At 50.0% G+C, this 18,780-nt stretch overlaps 6 protein-coding genes across 6 annotated transcripts; 5 read left to right on the top strand and 1 right to left on the bottom strand.

The window, feature by feature from the left end:
• Window positions 1-199: 199 nt before the first annotated feature.
• ASPZODRAFT_152130 (hypothetical protein) lies at window positions 200-2,546 on the top strand (the record flags this gene model as incomplete). Its single annotated transcript, XM_022725815.1, has 4 exons — window positions 200-429; window positions 501-582; window positions 641-2,113; window positions 2,184-2,546. 4 exons carry the CDS (start codon window positions 200-202, stop codon window positions 2,544-2,546), a joined length of 2,148 nt encoding a protein of 715 aa, XP_022581199.1.
• A 448-nt stretch (window positions 2,547-2,994) lies between these two features.
• Window positions 2,995-4,217, top strand: ASPZODRAFT_132801 (hypothetical protein). The gene is made up of 5 exons (XM_022723121.1): window positions 2,995-3,065; window positions 3,243-3,304; window positions 3,612-3,665; window positions 3,730-3,877; window positions 4,048-4,217. The coding sequence occupies exons 1-5, from the start codon at window positions 3,063-3,065 to the stop codon at window positions 4,054-4,056; spliced, it is 276 nt and encodes a 91-aa protein (XP_022581198.1). The 5' UTR covers window positions 2,995-3,062; the 3' UTR covers window positions 4,057-4,217.
• A 1,033-nt stretch (window positions 4,218-5,250) lies between these two features.
• ASPZODRAFT_152129 (hypothetical protein) lies at window positions 5,251-7,081 on the top strand (the record flags this gene model as incomplete). The annotated part of the gene is made up of 3 exons (XM_022725814.1): window positions 5,251-5,488; window positions 5,567-5,678; window positions 5,746-7,081. 3 exons carry the CDS (start codon window positions 5,251-5,253, stop codon window positions 7,079-7,081), a joined length of 1,686 nt encoding a protein of 561 aa, XP_022581197.1.
• Window positions 7,082-10,999: 3,918 nt separating this feature from the next.
• On the top strand, window positions 11,000-13,405 carry ASPZODRAFT_2002042 (hypothetical protein). Its single transcript, XM_022727516.1, has 3 exons — window positions 11,000-12,105; window positions 12,160-12,933; window positions 13,011-13,405. Exons 1-3 carry the CDS (start codon window positions 11,334-11,336, stop codon window positions 13,034-13,036), a joined length of 1,572 nt encoding a protein of 523 aa, XP_022581196.1. The 5' UTR covers window positions 11,000-11,333; the 3' UTR covers window positions 13,037-13,405.
• A 1,164-nt stretch (window positions 13,406-14,569) lies between these two features.
• Window positions 14,570-15,577, top strand: ASPZODRAFT_2002157 (hypothetical protein). Its single transcript, XM_022727517.1, has one exon. The coding sequence runs from the start codon at window positions 14,874-14,876 to the stop codon at window positions 15,447-15,449; it is 576 nt and encodes a 191-aa protein (XP_022581195.1). The 5' UTR covers window positions 14,570-14,873; the 3' UTR covers window positions 15,450-15,577.
• ASPZODRAFT_2000289 (hypothetical protein) lies at window positions 15,520-17,490 on the bottom strand. The gene is made up of 6 exons (XM_022727515.1): window positions 17,158-17,490; window positions 17,077-17,097; window positions 16,966-17,023; window positions 16,280-16,896; window positions 16,110-16,212; window positions 15,520-16,057 (listed from the first exon to the last, which is right to left on the bottom strand). Exons 1-6 carry the CDS (start codon window positions 17,263-17,265, stop codon window positions 15,591-15,593), a joined length of 1,374 nt encoding a protein of 457 aa, XP_022581194.1. The 5' UTR covers window positions 17,266-17,490; the 3' UTR covers window positions 15,520-15,590.
• Between the last annotated feature and the right edge of the window lie 1,290 nt (window positions 17,491-18,780).

The following is an 18,780-nucleotide window of genomic DNA, read 5'->3' as shown; positions in this document are numbered from 1 at the left end:
GATCAAAGAGCGCTGGTGTGGGCTGGCGCCTCGAGCCGCATCCAGACACCAGATCACCCAAATGTGCCAACAGTGACGCCTTTCGATTCTTTTTCGCCAGGTCACCCATTTGAGCTTGCTCTTTTTCATATCTACCATTTTGTCTTAGTATTTGGTTTCAAGTCTCTCTAGGGTTTTGCAACTCTACTCTTTAGCCAGCATGAGAGCGACGTGGCTGGCGTGGTCATTTCTCTCGCTTTTGGCCGTACCCGCCGTCGCCGTCCCATTCGAGGATACCCTTCCTCGAAGTGATGCCAGCGATTCCCATCGTCTTGTCAAGCGAGATGAGGTTCCGGATGTCGGGTCGACAACTTTCAACGGCATTGCAGTGCCGGCATTGAGGGAACTTACACCGGATGACTTTGACGAAACAATCAAAAATGGATACTGGTAAGGGAGAAGCCGAACCTGCCTATGGAATATATAACCAGTAGCCTATTTTCTAACCGCGATGTCGATAGGTTTGTCAAACACTACTCTCCAGCGTGCCCTCACTGCAAAAAGATTGCTCCCGCGTGGCAGACACTCTACGAATTCTACTATGTATGTTTATTGTCACTGGACAGGGAATACTCGTCTAGTATGGTCTAATATCTAGCAGACATCCAACCCGTTGTCCTCGTCCTCTTCGAAACCCTCTGAACCGCAGTCTTTGAATTCCTTCCAGAACTATTACGATTTCAATTTCGCTTCGCTGAACTGTCTTGCCTTTGCGGATCTGTGTAGAAGACTGGATATCCGGGAGTTCCCTCGCTTTTCAGTTTACCACAATGGGGAATTGGAGGCAGTCTATACCGGAAAGAAGACGATGCAGGGGCTCGGCGACTTTGTCGAGGAGACATTGGAATCCATCAAACCCGGTTCTCGCCCTTTGGTTGGTCTCAAATACCCTGAGCCTGGGGTAACAGAATTTGATTTATCGATCGAACCGGCGTTTCCTGGCGATAAAGTTCCCCTGGCAACCCAGGCCGCCGTGGCCAAGGCTTCCGTTCAAACCCCCTCGCCAAAGGGAAAGGCTCTGCCTAATCCTCAGGGCATGTCGGTGCCTCTCACTGCCGAGAGCTTCCAGAGACTTGTTACGACTACTCGGGACCCCTGGTTCGTCAAGTTCTACGCTCCATGGTGTGGTCATTGTCAGGCTCTAGCGCCTACATGGAGCCAGATGGCGAAGGAGATGAAGGGCGTTTTGAATGTCGGTGAAGTGAATTGCGAGGTCGAGACCAGGCTTTGCAAGGATGCCCGCATCCAAGGCTATCCGACCATGTACTTCTTCCGCGGTGGTGAAAGAGTGGAGTATAATGGTCTGCGTGGGCTCGGCGACCTGCTTAGCTATGCTCATAAGGCTGTCGACATCGGATCAGGCGTTCAAGATGTTGATGCGGCTACATTCAAGGAGATGGAGGAGAAAGAGGAGGTTCTTTTCCTCTACCTCTACGATCATGCGACCGTGTCTGAAGACTTCACTGCCCTTGAGCGCCTGACACTCAGCCTTGTCGGCCATGCTAAGATCGTCAAGTCAGACGACCCCGCTTTAGCGGAGCGCTTCAAGATCTCCACGTGGCCGCGCCTTCTGGTTGTTCGAGATGGTCGACCCAATTATTACAATGCTTTGGCCCCCAAGGATATGAGGGATTACCGCCAAGTTTTGAACTGGATGCGAAGTGTGTGGCTCCCGATTGTGCCTGAGGTGACTGCATCGAACGCAAAGGAGATCATGGGAGGCAAGTATGTCGTCCTTGGTGTTCTGAGCCGGAAGCGGTCGGACGACTTCATCCAGGCCAAGAGGGAGTTGAAGAACGCTGCTCTGGAGTGGATGGACAAGCAGACCCAGCTCTTCCAACTCGAACGACAAGAACTTCGTGATTCCAAGCAGTTGCGGATCGAGGAAGCCGAAGACCGCAACGATCAGCGTGCTCTGCGTGCTGCTAAAGGCATGCGGATCACTATCCGTGAGGACGACAAGAAGCAGGTTGCCTTTGCGTGGATTGACGGTGACTTCTGGGAGCGCTGGCTTCGCACTACGTATGGTATCGATGTGGAGCACGGAGAGCGCGTTATTATCAATGATGAGGATGTAAGTATTCTTTTGCTTCGTTTCGCGTCCCGACTCGAACCTTGATTGAAAAACTGACATCCATGCGCAGAACCGACGTTACTGGGATACTTCCTCCAGTGGGGCCTCGATCATGGCTTCTCGCACGTCTATTCTTGAAACTATCCCCTTGGTCATCGCCGATTCCCCTAAGCTGAGTCCCAAGTCTACGATTGGAACCTTCGAATCTGCGTTCTTCTTCACTCGGTCCTTCATTTTCAACCATCCCTTTATCTTCATGGTTCTTCTTTTCATTTCCATCGCTGCCGCCTCCATGGCCGCCCGCGGAAAGCTTCTCAAGCGTGGAGCATTTGGTCGAGGCGGCATCCTCGGCAACAACGGCGGTGTGGGCTTTTTCCATCTAGACGGCAAAGAGGGCCTTCTCAATGGCGGCGCAACTGGAAAGGTTGATTAGAACCGTGCAGATGGGGGAGTGGCGATGTACAATTCATTCATATCTTTGCTTTGCTTTCCATTGTCTTTTTTTTCTTGCCTTCCCAAGGTTCTTCCCTTTTCTCTGATAATGCTCAACGTCGCTCTTAGATCTGGATGTCATTATTATTATTATTTTTTTTTTTTTGTATTTCACTATATAAGGAGTTATATCAAGAGTAGTTGTATCCAATTTCAGAATAAATACGGATTAGAATGAGATATCATCTTGTGGTCGACGTTGAAGCCCTCTGGTAACGCGTAATTCCTCGAGTCTCATACAGAATGTGAAATCTGCTGCATCTCATTGGCCTTTTCGTCTTCAACATCACGTGATTATATTCCCCGGCGGTGATTGGCCCACCGGTGGCTCTCGGGCTGGCGCAAGCTCACACCCGGTTTTCGTCGACGACACTTCTCGTGGTGCAAGTTGCCAGCTCCCAACGTTCCCCCGTGAACAATCGTTATTTCTACGTATTTCTTGCAGGCGTCTGTCAAAATGGTACGTGGATCACTGATTTTGTGTGCTGAATTGGGTGGGGGAGGAGGGCGCTGTTGCTTTCTCGGATCATACGTTTCCTAGGGCGTCCATCGCGGGAAACAATGGAGGAGGCTTTTCTTCTTCTTCAAACATGTCCAATATGAATAATGGCTAATGCGATTTTGTTCTGCTCTATAGGTCTTCGCTCCCACTCTCCGCCGTGCTGCCGCTCAGGCCTACCGCTCTCCCTTTGGTCCCTCGTGAGACTCCCCCCCCGCGGAGATTGATTCCCTCGCTTTCTGTACAATACCCGAGTGAAAGAAGTGGAGGATATGAGCATTTTCAGAGTGAGAGTTAGGATCGAATCCGTCGGTCAATGTGCAGTGGAGAGTCTTTTCTATACTGCGCCCTACGTTTTTCAAGGGCCGCTCGTCCTACTCTTCTGTTTGAGGTGTCGAGTTTTGCCTCGGGATTAAATGGCACGGATTCTCGTGGATTGGATAGATTTGATTGAAATGGCGCCTATAATCTGCTTGACCTCGCTAATTACTCTGTTCGAATATACAGTTACTCCATCCCCCCCAACTTCCAGGGCTACACCGTGAGGGACGCTACCAAGGTGTAAGTGCTATCGCGATGGTTGTGGTTGTATAGCCCTTGCTGACGCTCATACCTAACTGTATAGCGGCACGATCGCCGTTCCCTTTGCTGTCTCCGCCGGTCTCTTCGCCGTCTTCTTCTTCGGCGAAGTCCCCCGTGTGCGCAAGGATATCCTGCAGCAGCTTCCTTTCTTCGATACCTACTATGATCGGACTGTTGCTCCCGAGGACAACGTAAGTTGTGTCATGTCTTTTTTGTTGCTTCTGGTCCTATTCCTGCCTTTTACACTGCTTCGAAAGCAGTATGCCTTCTACCATCATTGCCTTTCTTGTCGGCCCCGTTATATTGTACCCGGCGAATTTGAATAGCACGTGAAACTGACGCTGACTTTTTTTTTCTAAAGCCCTTCTAAATGTTCCGCGCTCGAGACCCCCTACTGTCCTTTTTGAGCGAACCCCGCGATTGGTTGTCTGTGACTTTCGTGGTGTACAGCTGCGCCTTCGAATACATGGCCAAGAGAAGCAGTTGTGCTGTAGAATAGAAATGAGACCGTTTTGATAGCACATAGACACCTCCGTTTGTTTTTATCCTCGCCCGTAGTAGAAATCTAAGCGATCTCTTTCTCTTGAATTATATCGAAAGGTATTTTGGCTCTTCGATTTGACGTCAGACTAAGTTGCACCGCCAGATAACAAGATTGCCTTGAAATAGGAACCCTCCTCTAGCTTACCACGACCACGGCGCTCAAGGGGTAAACTAATGGATATTCTTTTGCCCCCCCCTCCCTACCAGTTAATTGGTATTAAATTTCTAGGCGATGGTCTGGGCAACAAGGATTCCTGTCCCAGAGAGGCAGGTCTAACCTGGCCCCGACCCTGAGCAGTGAGTACGGAGTAAGTACTGCTACTAGTTTATCGGCTGGGCAGGATGAGTAACAGAAAAGGGCATTATTATTATCTCCTATGTAGTAATCTATCAATAGGGATGGTTTCAGGCTTATCTACTACCTAGTACATATCTATCGCTGTGGAGATGCTTGATAGAGGCTGCTCCTCCTCATCTCTACTGGCCATCCCACATCTCTTATCAGCCTCCATACGATCGGTCGTGAGCCACGTCCTGCCTGTTATTATGATTGCTTTACTTAATTTCTCCGACTGATAAGAGGTTTGTGAGCGTGTCGCTGCCAGAATTCCAAGCCCAGGACTGGTCTGGTGCTGTGTTTCGACAGATCTGCGCCTCTTATACCTTCCCTCCTGGGACTAACCTCGATATCAGAACTCTTGCCATGACACTGAGACTTGTCTCTGTGCCCAATAACACACATCTATTTATTGAGACAGTCACGGATGTGACAGGCACAAACCACTAGCCGCTTCCCCCGCCTTGCATTGCATCACAGTGCCTCCTCTGTGCTGCCGTACTCCGTACGCCATGCGACCATGGCTGTGGTCAAGGCATTATCATTCTCAAGCATCTGATAACGGAGACAGCTAGCTATATAAACTAAAACGAAAGCCATATCCACACGGCGCCCAGCTCTGTTATATCATATCCGACTGGAGTTTACTACCTGCGATCCCTACTACAAGAAAAGCGTTCGATCATGAGCACTACGAAACCACCCAACATCTACCCTGACGCTGACCATGCTCCCGTCACCTCCGTTTTGCTGGATGGCGACATCCCTTACACAGATCATGAGATGGATGCCGATGAGCGGGTGATTATGGCTTTGGGTTATAAACAGGAATTCAAGCGCGAGTTTTCGCTATGGACTACGTTCTGTGTCAGTTTTGCGGTCCTTGGGCTGTTGCCCTCTTTTGCCAGTACCTTGTACTACGGTATGCTCCCCCTTCTCTCTCTTATTTATTTATTTTTTTTCCCTCCTCTTCGACAACTCTGATCCCGTTTTACAATAGGAATGGGCTATGCCGGGACAGCTGGAATGGTCTGGGGTTGGATCATTGCCATGGTCTTTATCCAATGTGTAGCAATGTCGATGGCAGAGCTGTGCTCTGCGATGCCCACTAGGTTTGTCCCCCTTTTCTTTCTTTTTTCTGTCTCTCCATGGCCAGCTAGATGGCTGACTTGATGCTAGTGGCGGCCTGTACTACGCTGCAGCAGTTCTCGCCCCTCCCGGATATGGCCCCTTTGCAGCTTGGATCACTGGTTGGTCCAACTGGATCGGCCAGGTTACAGGAGCACCGTCTGTCGACTATTCACTGTCTGCCATGATTTTGGCTGCGGGTTCGATTGCGAACCCAGAGTATGTCCCCACCAACTGGCAGGTATTCCTCCTTACCACGTTGATTATGATTATCCACGCGGTCATCAGCAGCATGCCGACCAAGTGGATCGCCACTTTCAACTCGTACGGATCAACATTCAACTTCATTGCCCTCTTTGCGGTCATCATAGCGATCCCTGCCGGGACGAAGAACAGCCCCAAGTTCTTGCCATCCAAAGAAGTCTGGGGAAATATCACCAACCTGACCGATTTCCCCGACGGGGTCGCCGTCCTGATGACCTTTGTCGCCGTCATCTGGACCATGTCAGGCTACGACTCGCCGTTTCACCTGAGTGAAGAATGCTCCAACGCCAACGTTGCGTCGCCCCGCGCCATTGTCATGACTTCGGGCGTTGGTGGCCTGACCGGCTGGTTCTTGCAACTCGTGGTCGCGTACACGGTGCTTGACATTGACGAGGTCATGGACTCGAGTCTAGGCCAGCCATGGGCGTCGTACCTGCTTCAGGTGATGCCGCAGAAGGCAGCCATGGCGATTCTAGCCCTCACCATCATTTGCGGGTTCTCCATGGGCCAGGGCTGCATGGTCGCTGCGTCGCGAGTGACCTACGCGTATGCGCGCGACGACTGCTTCCCGCTGTCACGGATCTGGAAGCAGGTGAACCCGCACACGCAGACGCCCGTCAACGCGGTCATTCTCAACGCCGTCCTGGGCATTCTGATGTGCCTCTTGGTTCTGGCCGGGTCAACCGCGATCGGGGCACTATTCTCTATCGGTGCGATCGCGCAGTTCGTCGCCTTTGCGGTGCCCATTGCAATCCGCGTGTTCTTTGTGGGCAACCGGTTCCGTCGGGGCCCCTGGCACCTGGGTCGGTACGGCCCCGTCATCGGCGGGATCGGAGTATCGTTTGTCCTGCTGATGGTGCCCATCTTGTGTCTTCCCAGCGTCAAAGGCAACGACCTGACGCCCGATCTAATGAATTGGACCTGTCTCGTCTACGGGGGGCCGATGCTGGCAGTCATCATCTGGTGGGTAGTAGATGCGCGGAAATGGTTCAAGGGCCCCAAGGTGAATGTCGAGCATGCCATTCATCCAGAGCAAAAGGAGGACAGCGTGGTAGAGGGGGTGGTGGTCGATGGCGACAATCATGCGTCGGAGTCGGCAGGGAGCAAATCTCTCAAGGATTGATTGTATTTAAGAAAGGATATAACCTAATATATATACTCCATGTATACTCCGTTCTCTGGAGTCAGGATAACCTCTCGGGTAGCCACATCTACTACTCCACGAAGGACTCCATCCGCATCCTCAGCGCGTCTCCACCTCGCAGCCCCAGATGCCGACCAGAACGGGCGGCTCGATGGAGCAGAGATCAGTGGAGCTGTGGATCTTGAACAGAAACAGGTTCAGGAACGGGGTAGGAACGGAGTACATGGGTATGCAGTCTCTTTTGACGACGGTATAGTATAGTATTCGTGTATATACTATAGAGTGTACGGAGTAGTGGTATGGAGCATATTGAGTAGCACTCGAGTTAGAGCGAGTCAGTCTATGTAATGTAATTAAGCTCGGTGACCGAGCTTAATTACTATTACAAAGTTATAGTATATACTACAGTATATGTATATATATGTATAGGGTACGGAGATACGGAGTACAACTGAAGTAGAATGGTATATCGTGCTTACCTGGTAGCTACCTAATCTACGTACTACGTACTACGTACAGAACGGACCGACAAAGAAGTTATATCCGAACGGAGTCTCCGTACTGACGTACATAGCAGCGTACCTAGGTACTCTGTACTCGGAGTATTTTATTAGCATAGTACCTATTTGAGTCCTCTCTCGACCGAGGCATCCGACGGATCGGCATGGCTGTAACTGCCAAGTTGTTTGGAGCCATCCCTGCCACGTAGTGCTGACGACTGTATGTAGTATACTACTCCGTACCAGCTATTGAATAAGACATCATTATTCAATAATTAGTCTTCATAAAGTCTCTGTTAGTAAAATCCCCGATAATAATATGCTCAGAAGCCGGAATCGGACCATACCGCCACACCTGCCCCCTTTTAGGCAAGTTTGGCGAAGGCGAACTGCCGACCCACTATCCGAGAACAAACAATAATAGTAATAGTAATGGTAATAGTAATAGTAATAATAGTAATGATGTGGTAATAAAAGTTATTGAGCAGTAGCTGAGGTATTAAATATTACAAAGTACTACATAGACTCAGTAAATTGGAATACAATATAGACATAGCAAATAAGTAGTAAGTAGCAACTGCTCCAGTCCCTGTGAATCATGCATCTAGTCGGTCCACAATCGAAGCGGGAGAACTCCCAGAGAATAAACACGGTGGAGCTGATGGGCCCGATCTGATATCCTGTCAACAAGTACTCCATACTCCATACTTCATATGTTAGTTAGTATACTCCGTATGTAGTAGTTTTCACTCTAGGTACAGTCTTACAATCATTTCATCAGAGATTATTTGATACCGAGAACCCCGTGGCAAATGAGTTAATAATGTTGGGTGATTAGGGAGAATCCAGGCTTCACGCGGAATTAGAGCCATGGTCACTTCCGCGCCGAGATTAATGATTGCAAAAGGAAGGTCATGGCGGGTGACCGGGATGGTGCGTGGCAGTATTACCGAGTACTGATAGTACCTGGTACGGAGTACCTACATAGAGTACTAGGTACCTAGTTAGTTGGTTAATATGTTGTATTTCTAAATTCCTCTGTATCTACCTATAACTATATCTACTACCTACTACCTACCTTAGCATATGTAGTACTCCGTACTGCGTAGATGTTAAGTCTGTTCGGAATATTGTAGCCTGGTGGATATGATCGACCTGTTCGATGTAGATGGACTGTCCCTTGTTGGGTTAGTTCGTCAAGGCTAGCTGGAAGTACGGAGTCAACGACTTATGCATTCCAGCCGGTGGTGATTGGTAAGGCGAACCTCAACACATACGTCATCTGCCTGTCCAAGACACGCTATCGAGAGGATAAGCCTCGGAGCATTCTTCACTGGGAATGTAAATTAGGTAGTAACTAGTAGTAACTATGTAGTAATATTAGTATTCAGTAGTCATATGAATTAATAGTCAGACTAAGTACTGAGTACTATCTACTAGTTAGCTAGTTAGTTATGTAGTAACTTAACTACTACATAAGTACTGTATCAACCACATAGATTAATCATCTGCCCCTCTGATCTACAGGTCAACGGAGTACCTAGTATGTGTACTACGGAGTATCGTTGACTACCTAGTAACTACCTAGGAATACCTAGTAGGTCTAGTACTAACTACATATTATACAGTGAAGTAAATGATCACACGATATGTAGTAGTAATATCTCTTCCTGAAGGATGCCGCTTGCATCCTCGGCTGGTTTCGGTGTTCCTGATGCGGCATCTGCAGTCCGTTACATGAGTACGAAATACATAGTACAGTACGATTACCTACTGTTAGTTAACTAAGATACCTTGGGTTAGGTACCTTACCTACTCTGTACTTCCTGTCTTCGGAAGACGTCCGACTGTTTGCACACTCAACTATAATCGGAAGCTTACCCTGATTGGGTGCCGCTAGGAGGTGCACTATACTTGATTCATTCAGTAATAATAATAATAATAATAATAATAATAATCTTGTTTCTAAATTTTATTATTATTATTATTTGAAATTTAGTCCTCGCCAACCACAGCCTGTCACGCCTCATCCTACCCACCCCTGCCTTTCCGGCCATTATTCGGAATAGGTTCTGATTGCCTGCGCCGACACTCCCGGTCCAGCAGGACGCCGTACGGAGGACTCCCGTAGTTCCGTCTCTTTCTTCCTACTACCACCACCACTACTACTACTACTACCACTACTAGTTATTACTACTACTACTACTACTACTACTACTACTAAGTATTCATTTCTGCTGGGAACGGTAAAACTCTCTGTTCCCGTCGCCTCCCACTAACTCCCAGCAAACCTTGGGAATCCCATATTTTCCTCGGCTCCCTCCTAGTCTAACCTGTCTTCGGAACCCGAGCGAAAGGCGCGAATCATCGCCACGGCTCACGGCCAAGTCCAATCCCAAACAATAATTCCGTGTTTTAGCACTCTCAATCGGTGATTCGATTCGTTTCGAACCTTTTTTTTTTTAATTATTATTATTATTAAGTACGAAGTAACTTTTTTGGGGATTGGTTCTTTGCCGCTCACAGCTACCTCCGATCGTCACCGCTTTCCTACTCGTTTTTTTTTTCTTCCTCCCAAGACTTTTGCCAACTCGCCCTTCCGAGTTTTGACGCTTTTTCTTCTTAACCTTTTACGCCGTCGCCCCTCCCATTCCTCGTGATCCAAAGAGTCCCTCAGTCCCTCCTATCTCGGCCTCCTAGTGTAGCTTTTTTTTTTTTTTATTTTTTTTTTTCTTTTTCCCTCCCCTTCTCTCCCTCCTCTTGATTCTTCTTCCCCCCCCCCCTCCTCCTCCTCCTCTCCTCCTCCCTCCCCTTCCCTAAAATCAACAACCCCCCCCCCCCTGTCCTCCGCCACAACGCGTCTGATATCCTGCCCAGTCCTGTTTCTTTATTCTATTCCTTTATTTTATTTTATTTTTCCCCCCTCCCTCTTCCCACCCCCCCTCCTCCTTCTCCTGCAATATTGCCCTGGCGCGTGCCCGTTTTGACGCGAAGCTAAAGCCAGCGATTGCCTCGTCAGAAAAACAGTTTTTAACTGCTTTGTTGCTGGAAAGACCCACTTACACGCCGCTTCCCTGGTGGATACAGAACCATACTGAATCTTTGGTGAACAACGTGCGGATAAAAAATCAGGTTCCCACACCACACAAGGGTTGGTTTTCCCTCCTGTCACTGCTACTTGTCTGGTGGGCGACCGTGGAGACCTCTGTCCGATTAAGCATTCTGACCTTGTCCTGACCTTCGACCGCAGTGGAGTCCCCCCCCTTCGATCCTGCACCACCGTCTTTCTCCATCACGTCGAACATCCTACCTTATCGTGAATAGCTTCATCGCAAGTCTCATCACGGTACTTTGGCTCTTTGAATTGTTCGTCGCAGTCCAATTGATTCCTCGGTCGTAACTCTCTAAACCAATACGATCGTCTGTGGTTCTTCTTGTCGGATTCCCTCGCCTCGGAGAAGAGAAAAAATTTTTTTCTACTTTTCTTCTTCTCCCCTTCTCTCTCTCTCTCTCTCTCTCTCACTCTCACATCTACTTTCGCCCCTCCTCCCCGGTCAATGATCTGGAGACAGTGATCTGATCTAAGGACCTCTTTTTTCTTTTCTTTTTTCTTTTCTTTTTTTTTTCCCTCTCGTCTTTTCTTCTCCACCACCCCCTCCAGACCATCTCTCTCTCTCTCCCTCTCTCTCTCCGCTTGTGTTGTACCTGAAAATCCAAACAAACGCAAACAAATGGATCCTCGATCTCATCCGGCTAGACCTCCCTCGACGAGTCTGCCTCAGGGCTCTACGCCGTTGTCATCGAATCCTATCTCGAGTATGCCGATGCCTCAATACACGATGCAGCCGCAATACTCCGTCTCGCAGCCTCATACCCTGCCTCCCTTGCAGCCGCATCATACTCAATCCCCCGCGCCGCACTACATGCCCCAGCCCTACCGCCCGGACCTGTCGCGCTATCCGGCGACCACCGCGCATGATGTCTACGCCGCCTCCGCCGCGCCCATCATGCCGCACACCACCGTGGGCAGCCTGCCGCCTTCCTCCTTCCTCTCCCACCCCAATCCTCAGGCGCAGCAGTCGCAATACCCGCCCCCGCACAGTGTCCTGCCCCCCTCGTCCACCGCGCAGTCCTACCCGCAACCCATTGCGCCCGCCCCCCCGCGCGACCGCCGTCCGGACTTCGCCAGCATGCCCTCGGGCGCCTTCAGCTACTCGGACGGCAAGACCTCGCCCTGGGTGAACCCCGCCGATCCCATCGGGGTAAACGGTGCCTCGCCCTACGCCCCCAAGGAGCCGCCTCGCACCCAGGTTGTCGGCTCCCAGGGTCGCCGCGGCATCCTCCCCAGCGTCCCCGGCCGCGCCGCCCCCATCACCAATGGTGTCAACGGCACCGCCAAGAGCACCACCATCCCCGCCAAGGATGCCGATGGGAAGTTCCCTTGCCCTCACTGCAACAAGACCTACCTGCATGCTAAGCACCTCAAGCGTCACCTGCTCAGACGTAAGTACTTTACACATTCATCATTCAAGAATCTCACCTTGCTGACCCGTGTAGATACTGGTGATCGGCCGTACATGTGCGTCCTGTGCAAGGACACGTTCTCTCGCAGTGACATTCTGAAGCGCCACTTCCAGAAGTGCTCCCTCCGCCGCGGTAACCCGACTGGCGCAACCCATCTGTCACATCCTAACGCGCATTTGAGAAAGAATCAACAAGCGGCGAACAATCTGGCAAAGAATGCTCAGGATGAAGTCAGTAGTACCATCCCACCTCCCCATGGTCTTATCGGCGATGGGGCCGTGAACGGGAACGGGCTGGCCTCTGGCCGACCGGGGTTCACGGAACAGCAGCCTCTAGGATACTCCCCCCTGCACGCCGCCAACGGAATGAGCCGTGGTCCGTCGGACGACGCGTTCCCCGCTGGCCAAGCGCCCCCGCGAGCATCCTGGATGGCTGCTCATCCCCCGAAGCAGAACATGTACCTGATGCAGCCTGGCACTGATGCCTCTGGCCAGCCTTTGAATGTTGACCGTCCTTCCCTTGAACAGGCAAAGCCACCGATCGTTTCTGATCCTAAGCGGCCAGTCATGCCGGGGCCCCCTCACCCGGGTCAGCCCAGCGAGATCGACTGGACCTCGATGTTCCAGCCCGGCGCCTCCGACGGTTACATCAACCCGGTCTTCCCGCAATCCATGGCGGCCGGTCAAGAACCCATCCAGGCTCATGTCGATGTTGAGAGAAAATTCTACCCGGCCACCTCTGCAGGTCCCCCTCAGGAGGGTGGCATTAACGGGCTCTACTTGGCCTCCACCACCTTGGCAGGCGACGGTATGTTTTCACCCTCCTCTTTCTTTCTTTTTTTTATTAAAAAAAAAAAAAAAAAAACAAAATACTAACTTTTGCAGGCACCGTGCAGCCCGCTCGTCAGTAGATTGGAACCACAAGGATTCGTTGCCGCGCTACTTGACCTGATTGAACCGATATGCCTTCTTCTGATGGTTTCTATTATCTTTTTCTCTCTCTCCAACAATACAGCAATTCAAGAAGAAAAACCCCAGCATATCGGCTACTTTTTCTGGATGTCGCGGCTGCCTTCCAGTGTGTTGTGAAATTGGCACTTGATGACAAAATTTTCCTCTCAACCGATTGCTTGCATCCTTTGACCTCGAACGGCAAGTCCAATTTCGTGGTGATTTTCGATTTCAGTCTGTTTTGTTTCCCATCCACTCGAAGTGGGCAGGTGGTATGGTGGGTTTATTTGGCGTCCAGCTATAGACTTGGGCATTGTCGATTTGATTCCTTTTTTTTTTTCTTGTTTTCATTTTTTTTTTCCCTTCCCTTTCTCAGTTTTTTTCCAGTTAAAAATCTTTCCTGTCTTTCCTCCCCCCCTCTCTCCTTTTTACTCCTCGCCGAAAAAAAGAAAGAAAAAAAACGGCGACCAAAATTTCCAAGGGAAGGCTACTCCGTACAGTCCGATTCTTCGCCCTACTTACTCCACTCCTCGCATGTTGATCGCTCTACAACAGTTGCAGGGAGAAAGGGGGAAATAAATGAGTCTTCGGATCATGTTTTCTTTTCTTTTTCTTTTTTCCTTTTTACTTTTTTCTGCATCATGTCACGGCCGTTTGCATCTTGTTTTCTCCTACTGCTTTCCCCAACCTCCCTTCGATCAAACCATGTAAGTACAATCTGTATGATCTGCAAGGGACATAAGATATTGATTAGGGCCAGAGGTGTTGAGTTGTGGTTTTTCTCTTTTCGTTTTTTTTTTATTGCTCCTCTTTCGTTTTCTTTTTTTTTTCCTAACCTGTTTCTTCCTTGCTGTGGGTGTGCATTTTCGCGGCGCTGGGTCAGTAGAGCTTGTCTTATATCTGTTCACGCTGTTTTTCATATGCTGACAGGCCTGGCTTGTTCGCTTTCTCTCCGTGTCATTTATACATCTCTGTTCATTTTGTTCGGCTCATTCGATTCGGCCTTCTCACCATGCGAGACGCACCCACACAGAAGAGGAAACGGGCGAAAACTCTGGGCCGGGACTGGGATTGAAGACCAAAAAAAGAAACTATTTCAAAAGGGTTGTTAGAATATAGAGTTGATATCAAAAAGAATGGGGAAACAAATTGTTCGACAGCCTGGTGCATCACACCACCGCTTGGAGGGGACCCGACATGGTCAGGAGTACAGTTGTAATATAGTGCGATCAATTATTATCATACAAGACATAGTTACTTTGGTACACCTACGTAGATGTACTATCTCCGTACTCCGTAAAACCGGGGGATAGTTACCTGGAGACATGGCTGGATCCCGACTGGTGACGGCCAAATGGCTCCAGTCTCACTCGTACCAACTAGTCACTAATCATAACTGGCCGATTAACACCGAACACCGAGCTTAGGACTGTATCCTCTATAAGATCGGATCTTAGCACTGGATCCTCTATAAGATCAGTTTGAGTTGAAATTGTACTGAATCTACATAATATTAGATCTTGAATAGCAGTATACAGGGAGTCGATCATCGACGTCATTCAGGCATCTAGGCATCCAGTCGCGATTCCCCGGATCGATATCGGCAGCGGCTGATTGGACGTGGCGGTTCTCGTTTTCCCGAGGGTCGGCGGGACGGGAAAGTCCCCTCATATCCTACTCCTACTCCTACTCCTGCTCCTGACTCTCCTGACTTTCCTGACTTTCCTGACTTACTTGCAGGTCAAGAGAGAAAGAAGAAGAATACATACCATAGCAGATTCAAGCGAGAAAGTGCAAATGACCACCAACCGACCCTTCCTCGCCAACTTCCTGGCCGCCTTCCGCGCCCAGTCGGCATACAAGGCTTCCAGCGGTGCAAGCGCCGGCGCAGGCTCGCAGGCTACTGTTTCCACGGGGATTTCTCAGAGTACGCGAGCGATATCAAGAAGCACAGAAGAGCAGCAGCAACAACAACAACAGCAGCAACAGTATCAGCAAAGTCAGAATCAAAGTCAGAATCAAAATCGACATCCCCGCGATTCATCCTCGTCAGCGTCACCCTCATCAACGACGCCCATCCCAATCACGCAGACTTCCAACACAACCCCGAACCAGTACGGGACAACCCAGTATCTTAACACGCAGACGCAGGCGCACTCGCAACACCACCGCCAACGCAGGGGGAGCGATAGCTCGAACGGGTCCGCGGGCGGGGGTGGGTTCCGCGACGCCCTGGGCCATGAGAAATGGTATATCGGTGGGAGGACTCCTGCAGGGGAGGAACGCTTCTACAGGCTCGGTATGGTTACTAAGGGGGGGGGGCGGTTGGGGGGCAGTGGTCGTGTGGGGAGTATTGATCAATTGAGTTTATAACACTTCATTATGCTTAGGGATGGGATAGGAGTTTACATAGGGTTACTATGGGAGTTACATAGGTGTAGGCGTTTTTTTTTTTTTAAAAAAAAGGGGGTAGCTATACATAAATTCTATATATAATGTTTATCTATCATGTTATCATGTCAGTAAAGGCCGTCTACTCTCTTCATCGTCATCAGCATTCTCTGGGTCATCGCTCAACCATAACATCGGGATAGAAGTGATACCAGCCAAAACACCCAGAGAAGCCGACATGGCCTTCCAGCCGAAGCGGTGGTCGATGAACCCGCCCCAAACAGGACCGGCAAAGAGACCGACGAACTGCGCCATGGTCTGGATGCCAAACGCTTGCGCCGTGGCTCCCTTGGGGCCGAAGATGCCCGGGTCGCGCGCCTCCAGCTCGTCGAGCACCGTCTGCGTTTCGGCATACAGCGCTGGAATCGCTAGACTGGTGAACATCCCGATCAGCACCAGGAGGGTTACTAGGAGCGCGATGTGGGCTGTGCTGTTCTCCTCGGTGAACCGGAGGCAGATCAGACTCGGCGCTAGGAGGAGGAAGCCTGTGAATGTGGCTTTGCGGGCGCCGTACCGGTCGGAAAGGTATCCTGATCGTTAGATCAATCGTTCATAGTATATGTAGAATTGGGATTGGATTACCAAAAACTGGCTCGAAAAGAGATGATATAGACGCCGGGAGGAAGATCATTCCCGCGCCGAATGTGTTCCAGCCGTATCTCGACTCGACGTAGACAGGGAGGGTCTATAGATTAGAGAACGACCTTTCTTCAAAAAAAGAGATTTTATAAAAAAGAAGGGAGAAAACAAACCGAGTCGAAGGCGGCAAAGATAATACCATGGACAAGCAGTGCCCACGAGCTGATTAGGATGCGCGGCTGCTTGACGAGTCGGATGAGGGCAAATTGGTCTCCTGGACGTGATGGGCCATGCGCTGTAGCAGTTTCCTCCTCAGTCGTCGTCGTCGGCTTGGTCCACCGGCTGGCGACCTGTTTCTCAATGACCAGCACGCGGAGCAGCAGATCGCCCGAGATGACCGCAAACGCAACCATGAAGACGGCCGTGTAGCCGAGATTTTCATAGATCAGCCCCCCCAGGAGTGGACCGAGGAGGAAACCCAGGGTGATGGCCGAGCCCGTGTATCCGATCGTCTGGCCGAGATGCTCCGCTTCCACCGAGTCCGTCAGCAGCGCGAGTCCTCCAACGGTCACCATGGCGGTGGCACCGCCTTGGAGTAGCCTCGCCAGCACGAACCACGAGACGTCCCTTGCCGCAGCGAAGATCGCCATCGATGCACCTAGCAGCACCAGTCCGAACAGGAACGGCGGCTGGCGAGTCCCCGAGATGTCGACCAAGTATCCGAAGATCGGACAGCAGAGCAGCGCAACTCCAGACTCTGCCATGAGGAGCACGCTGACCCAGTATTCGCCTGTGGGAGAGGAATTGAATTGAGTCTAGACATCTCATAGTTATATGACAGAAAAAAAAATAAACGTACGCTCTTCATATGGTACTCCGGCGCGAGTCACTAGCGCGGTGGGCATGACCGGGACAATCTGTAAATCAATTGTCGTCCTTGACTTTGCTGGGAGCTTTTGCTTCATCTCACCATCGCATAGAGTACAAACTCCTATAGAGCATCTGTCAGCGCACGACCACTAGTCAAAATGGAAGAAGGCATATCGTTTACTGTGAAACACGACATCCACACGGTCGCAATGATGAATCCAGTCGACGATCGGAGCTTCAGCATCCATGGAGGGCGATCCCCTGGTGATCGCAGAACTGCAATACACATGCTGACGACTGGCGGTGTAAGCCAAGAAAGAATCTTCGCAGGCAGGGCAAAACCTGTCAATGATAGTCGGACTGTGTACTGAATAATAGCAGATTATATCCTAGATAATGACAATAGTATTTGTGCGGCTAGATCAGCCGAGGTGAGATAGTAAGGTAGTAGTAGTAGTAGTAGTAGTAGTAGTAGTAGAGCAAGTCGCGAAAATTGAAGCTTATTATGGTGACTCAGTCCTTATCGAGTTGGCGCATTCTTAACCATCAAATGAGGAACCACGTCAACAAGAATGAAGATAATATAATTCCTCCCCACGCCATCTGATTGCCTGGATGCTCTGACCTATTTGCTGGCATCCCCACAGACCTTTTACCCTGTTGTCTGTACTACATCCTATGAAGTAGTGGCGCACTACTGGATTGGCGAGGCTGGGCCTGTGATTTGCCTAGTCAATTAAATGGACTTTATACGGCTTGGGTATCGAGTTTTCCATCGTTTTCTGAGCCTTAGATCGGGCTATGCAGGAATCTGCAGTCCAATTATAGCTGCATACGATTCAAGGAAAGGCTTCGTAACGAGATCGCCCTCCACGTGTTTCCTGAACCTTGACGATTCTCATGTCCCCTACTGAGCAGTGAAACGTACCAAGTACGTTTGATTTTATAGAATTGGTTTCAGACTGGATTTCCTGGCTTGCGAAGATAGCCGGTGTCATTGATCCTCACCGCGCTTTGGGAATAGGTAATAGATGCAAGCTTCCTGGCTGGACTGTTAGCAGAATTAAAGACTAGTAATAATGTAACTGCAAGTGTTGCTCTCCAGGATAGACTCTGGAGTATCCAGTTGGAGTCAAGGGGGGAATAGTTGGCATTCGGTACGCTCTCTGTTCTTATGTCTGTCCGATATAAAAGTTCTTTTTCTTTGGATCGCCTGCCGAGAGAAAGGTTTCACTCACGTCTGATAGAGTCGAGGGACCCAAGTCGAGTACCGCGACATGAACTTCCGGGCACTTCAAAGCTATCACCATAGTCTCAAACGATGCAAGGTACGATGGTACTTGTTCTCTGGCTCCTTAGACAGCACTTTGCTTCGATATATTCGGTTCTAAAGCGGCGACCGGCCAATTTACCTACATAGTTCCTATGCAAGATTAGTCGGGATAACGCAAAAGATTTTTCATGGTCTCTGCAACTAGCACAACGATTATCACCTGGGGAAGTTGCTGTGGAGCAATGGAGCTGTCTGTTGGAATCCATGGAGCCTTCGTCATGCATAGATACCCTGTCAGAGACGAGAAACCCTTGTCATAACTCCAGATGCAGTCTCACAGCAAACGGAAATAGTTGCCATCAAAAACCTCTGTTGTAATAAGCCTGATGTAACGAGCAGCGTCGATAAGATAAGAGCGAGTCAGGATGTGGCCGTTGCTCTGCGCGGGCTTCGGAGCTGTCCGATGCCAAATGGCATCATGCAATCCTCGGTTCTGCGCGAGGGAAAAACAAATTCATCTTTTATAAGGAA

Source organism: Penicilliopsis zonata (assembly GCF_001890105.1).
Source record: "Penicilliopsis zonata CBS 506.65 unplaced genomic scaffold ASPZOscaffold_7, whole genome shotgun sequence".
In the NCBI taxonomy this organism is placed as follows: Eukaryota; Fungi; Ascomycota; class Eurotiomycetes; order Eurotiales; family Aspergillaceae; genus Penicilliopsis; species Penicilliopsis zonata.
Note: the sequence above shows the minus strand (reverse complement) of the source record. Positions and strands in the feature narration are given on the sequence as shown.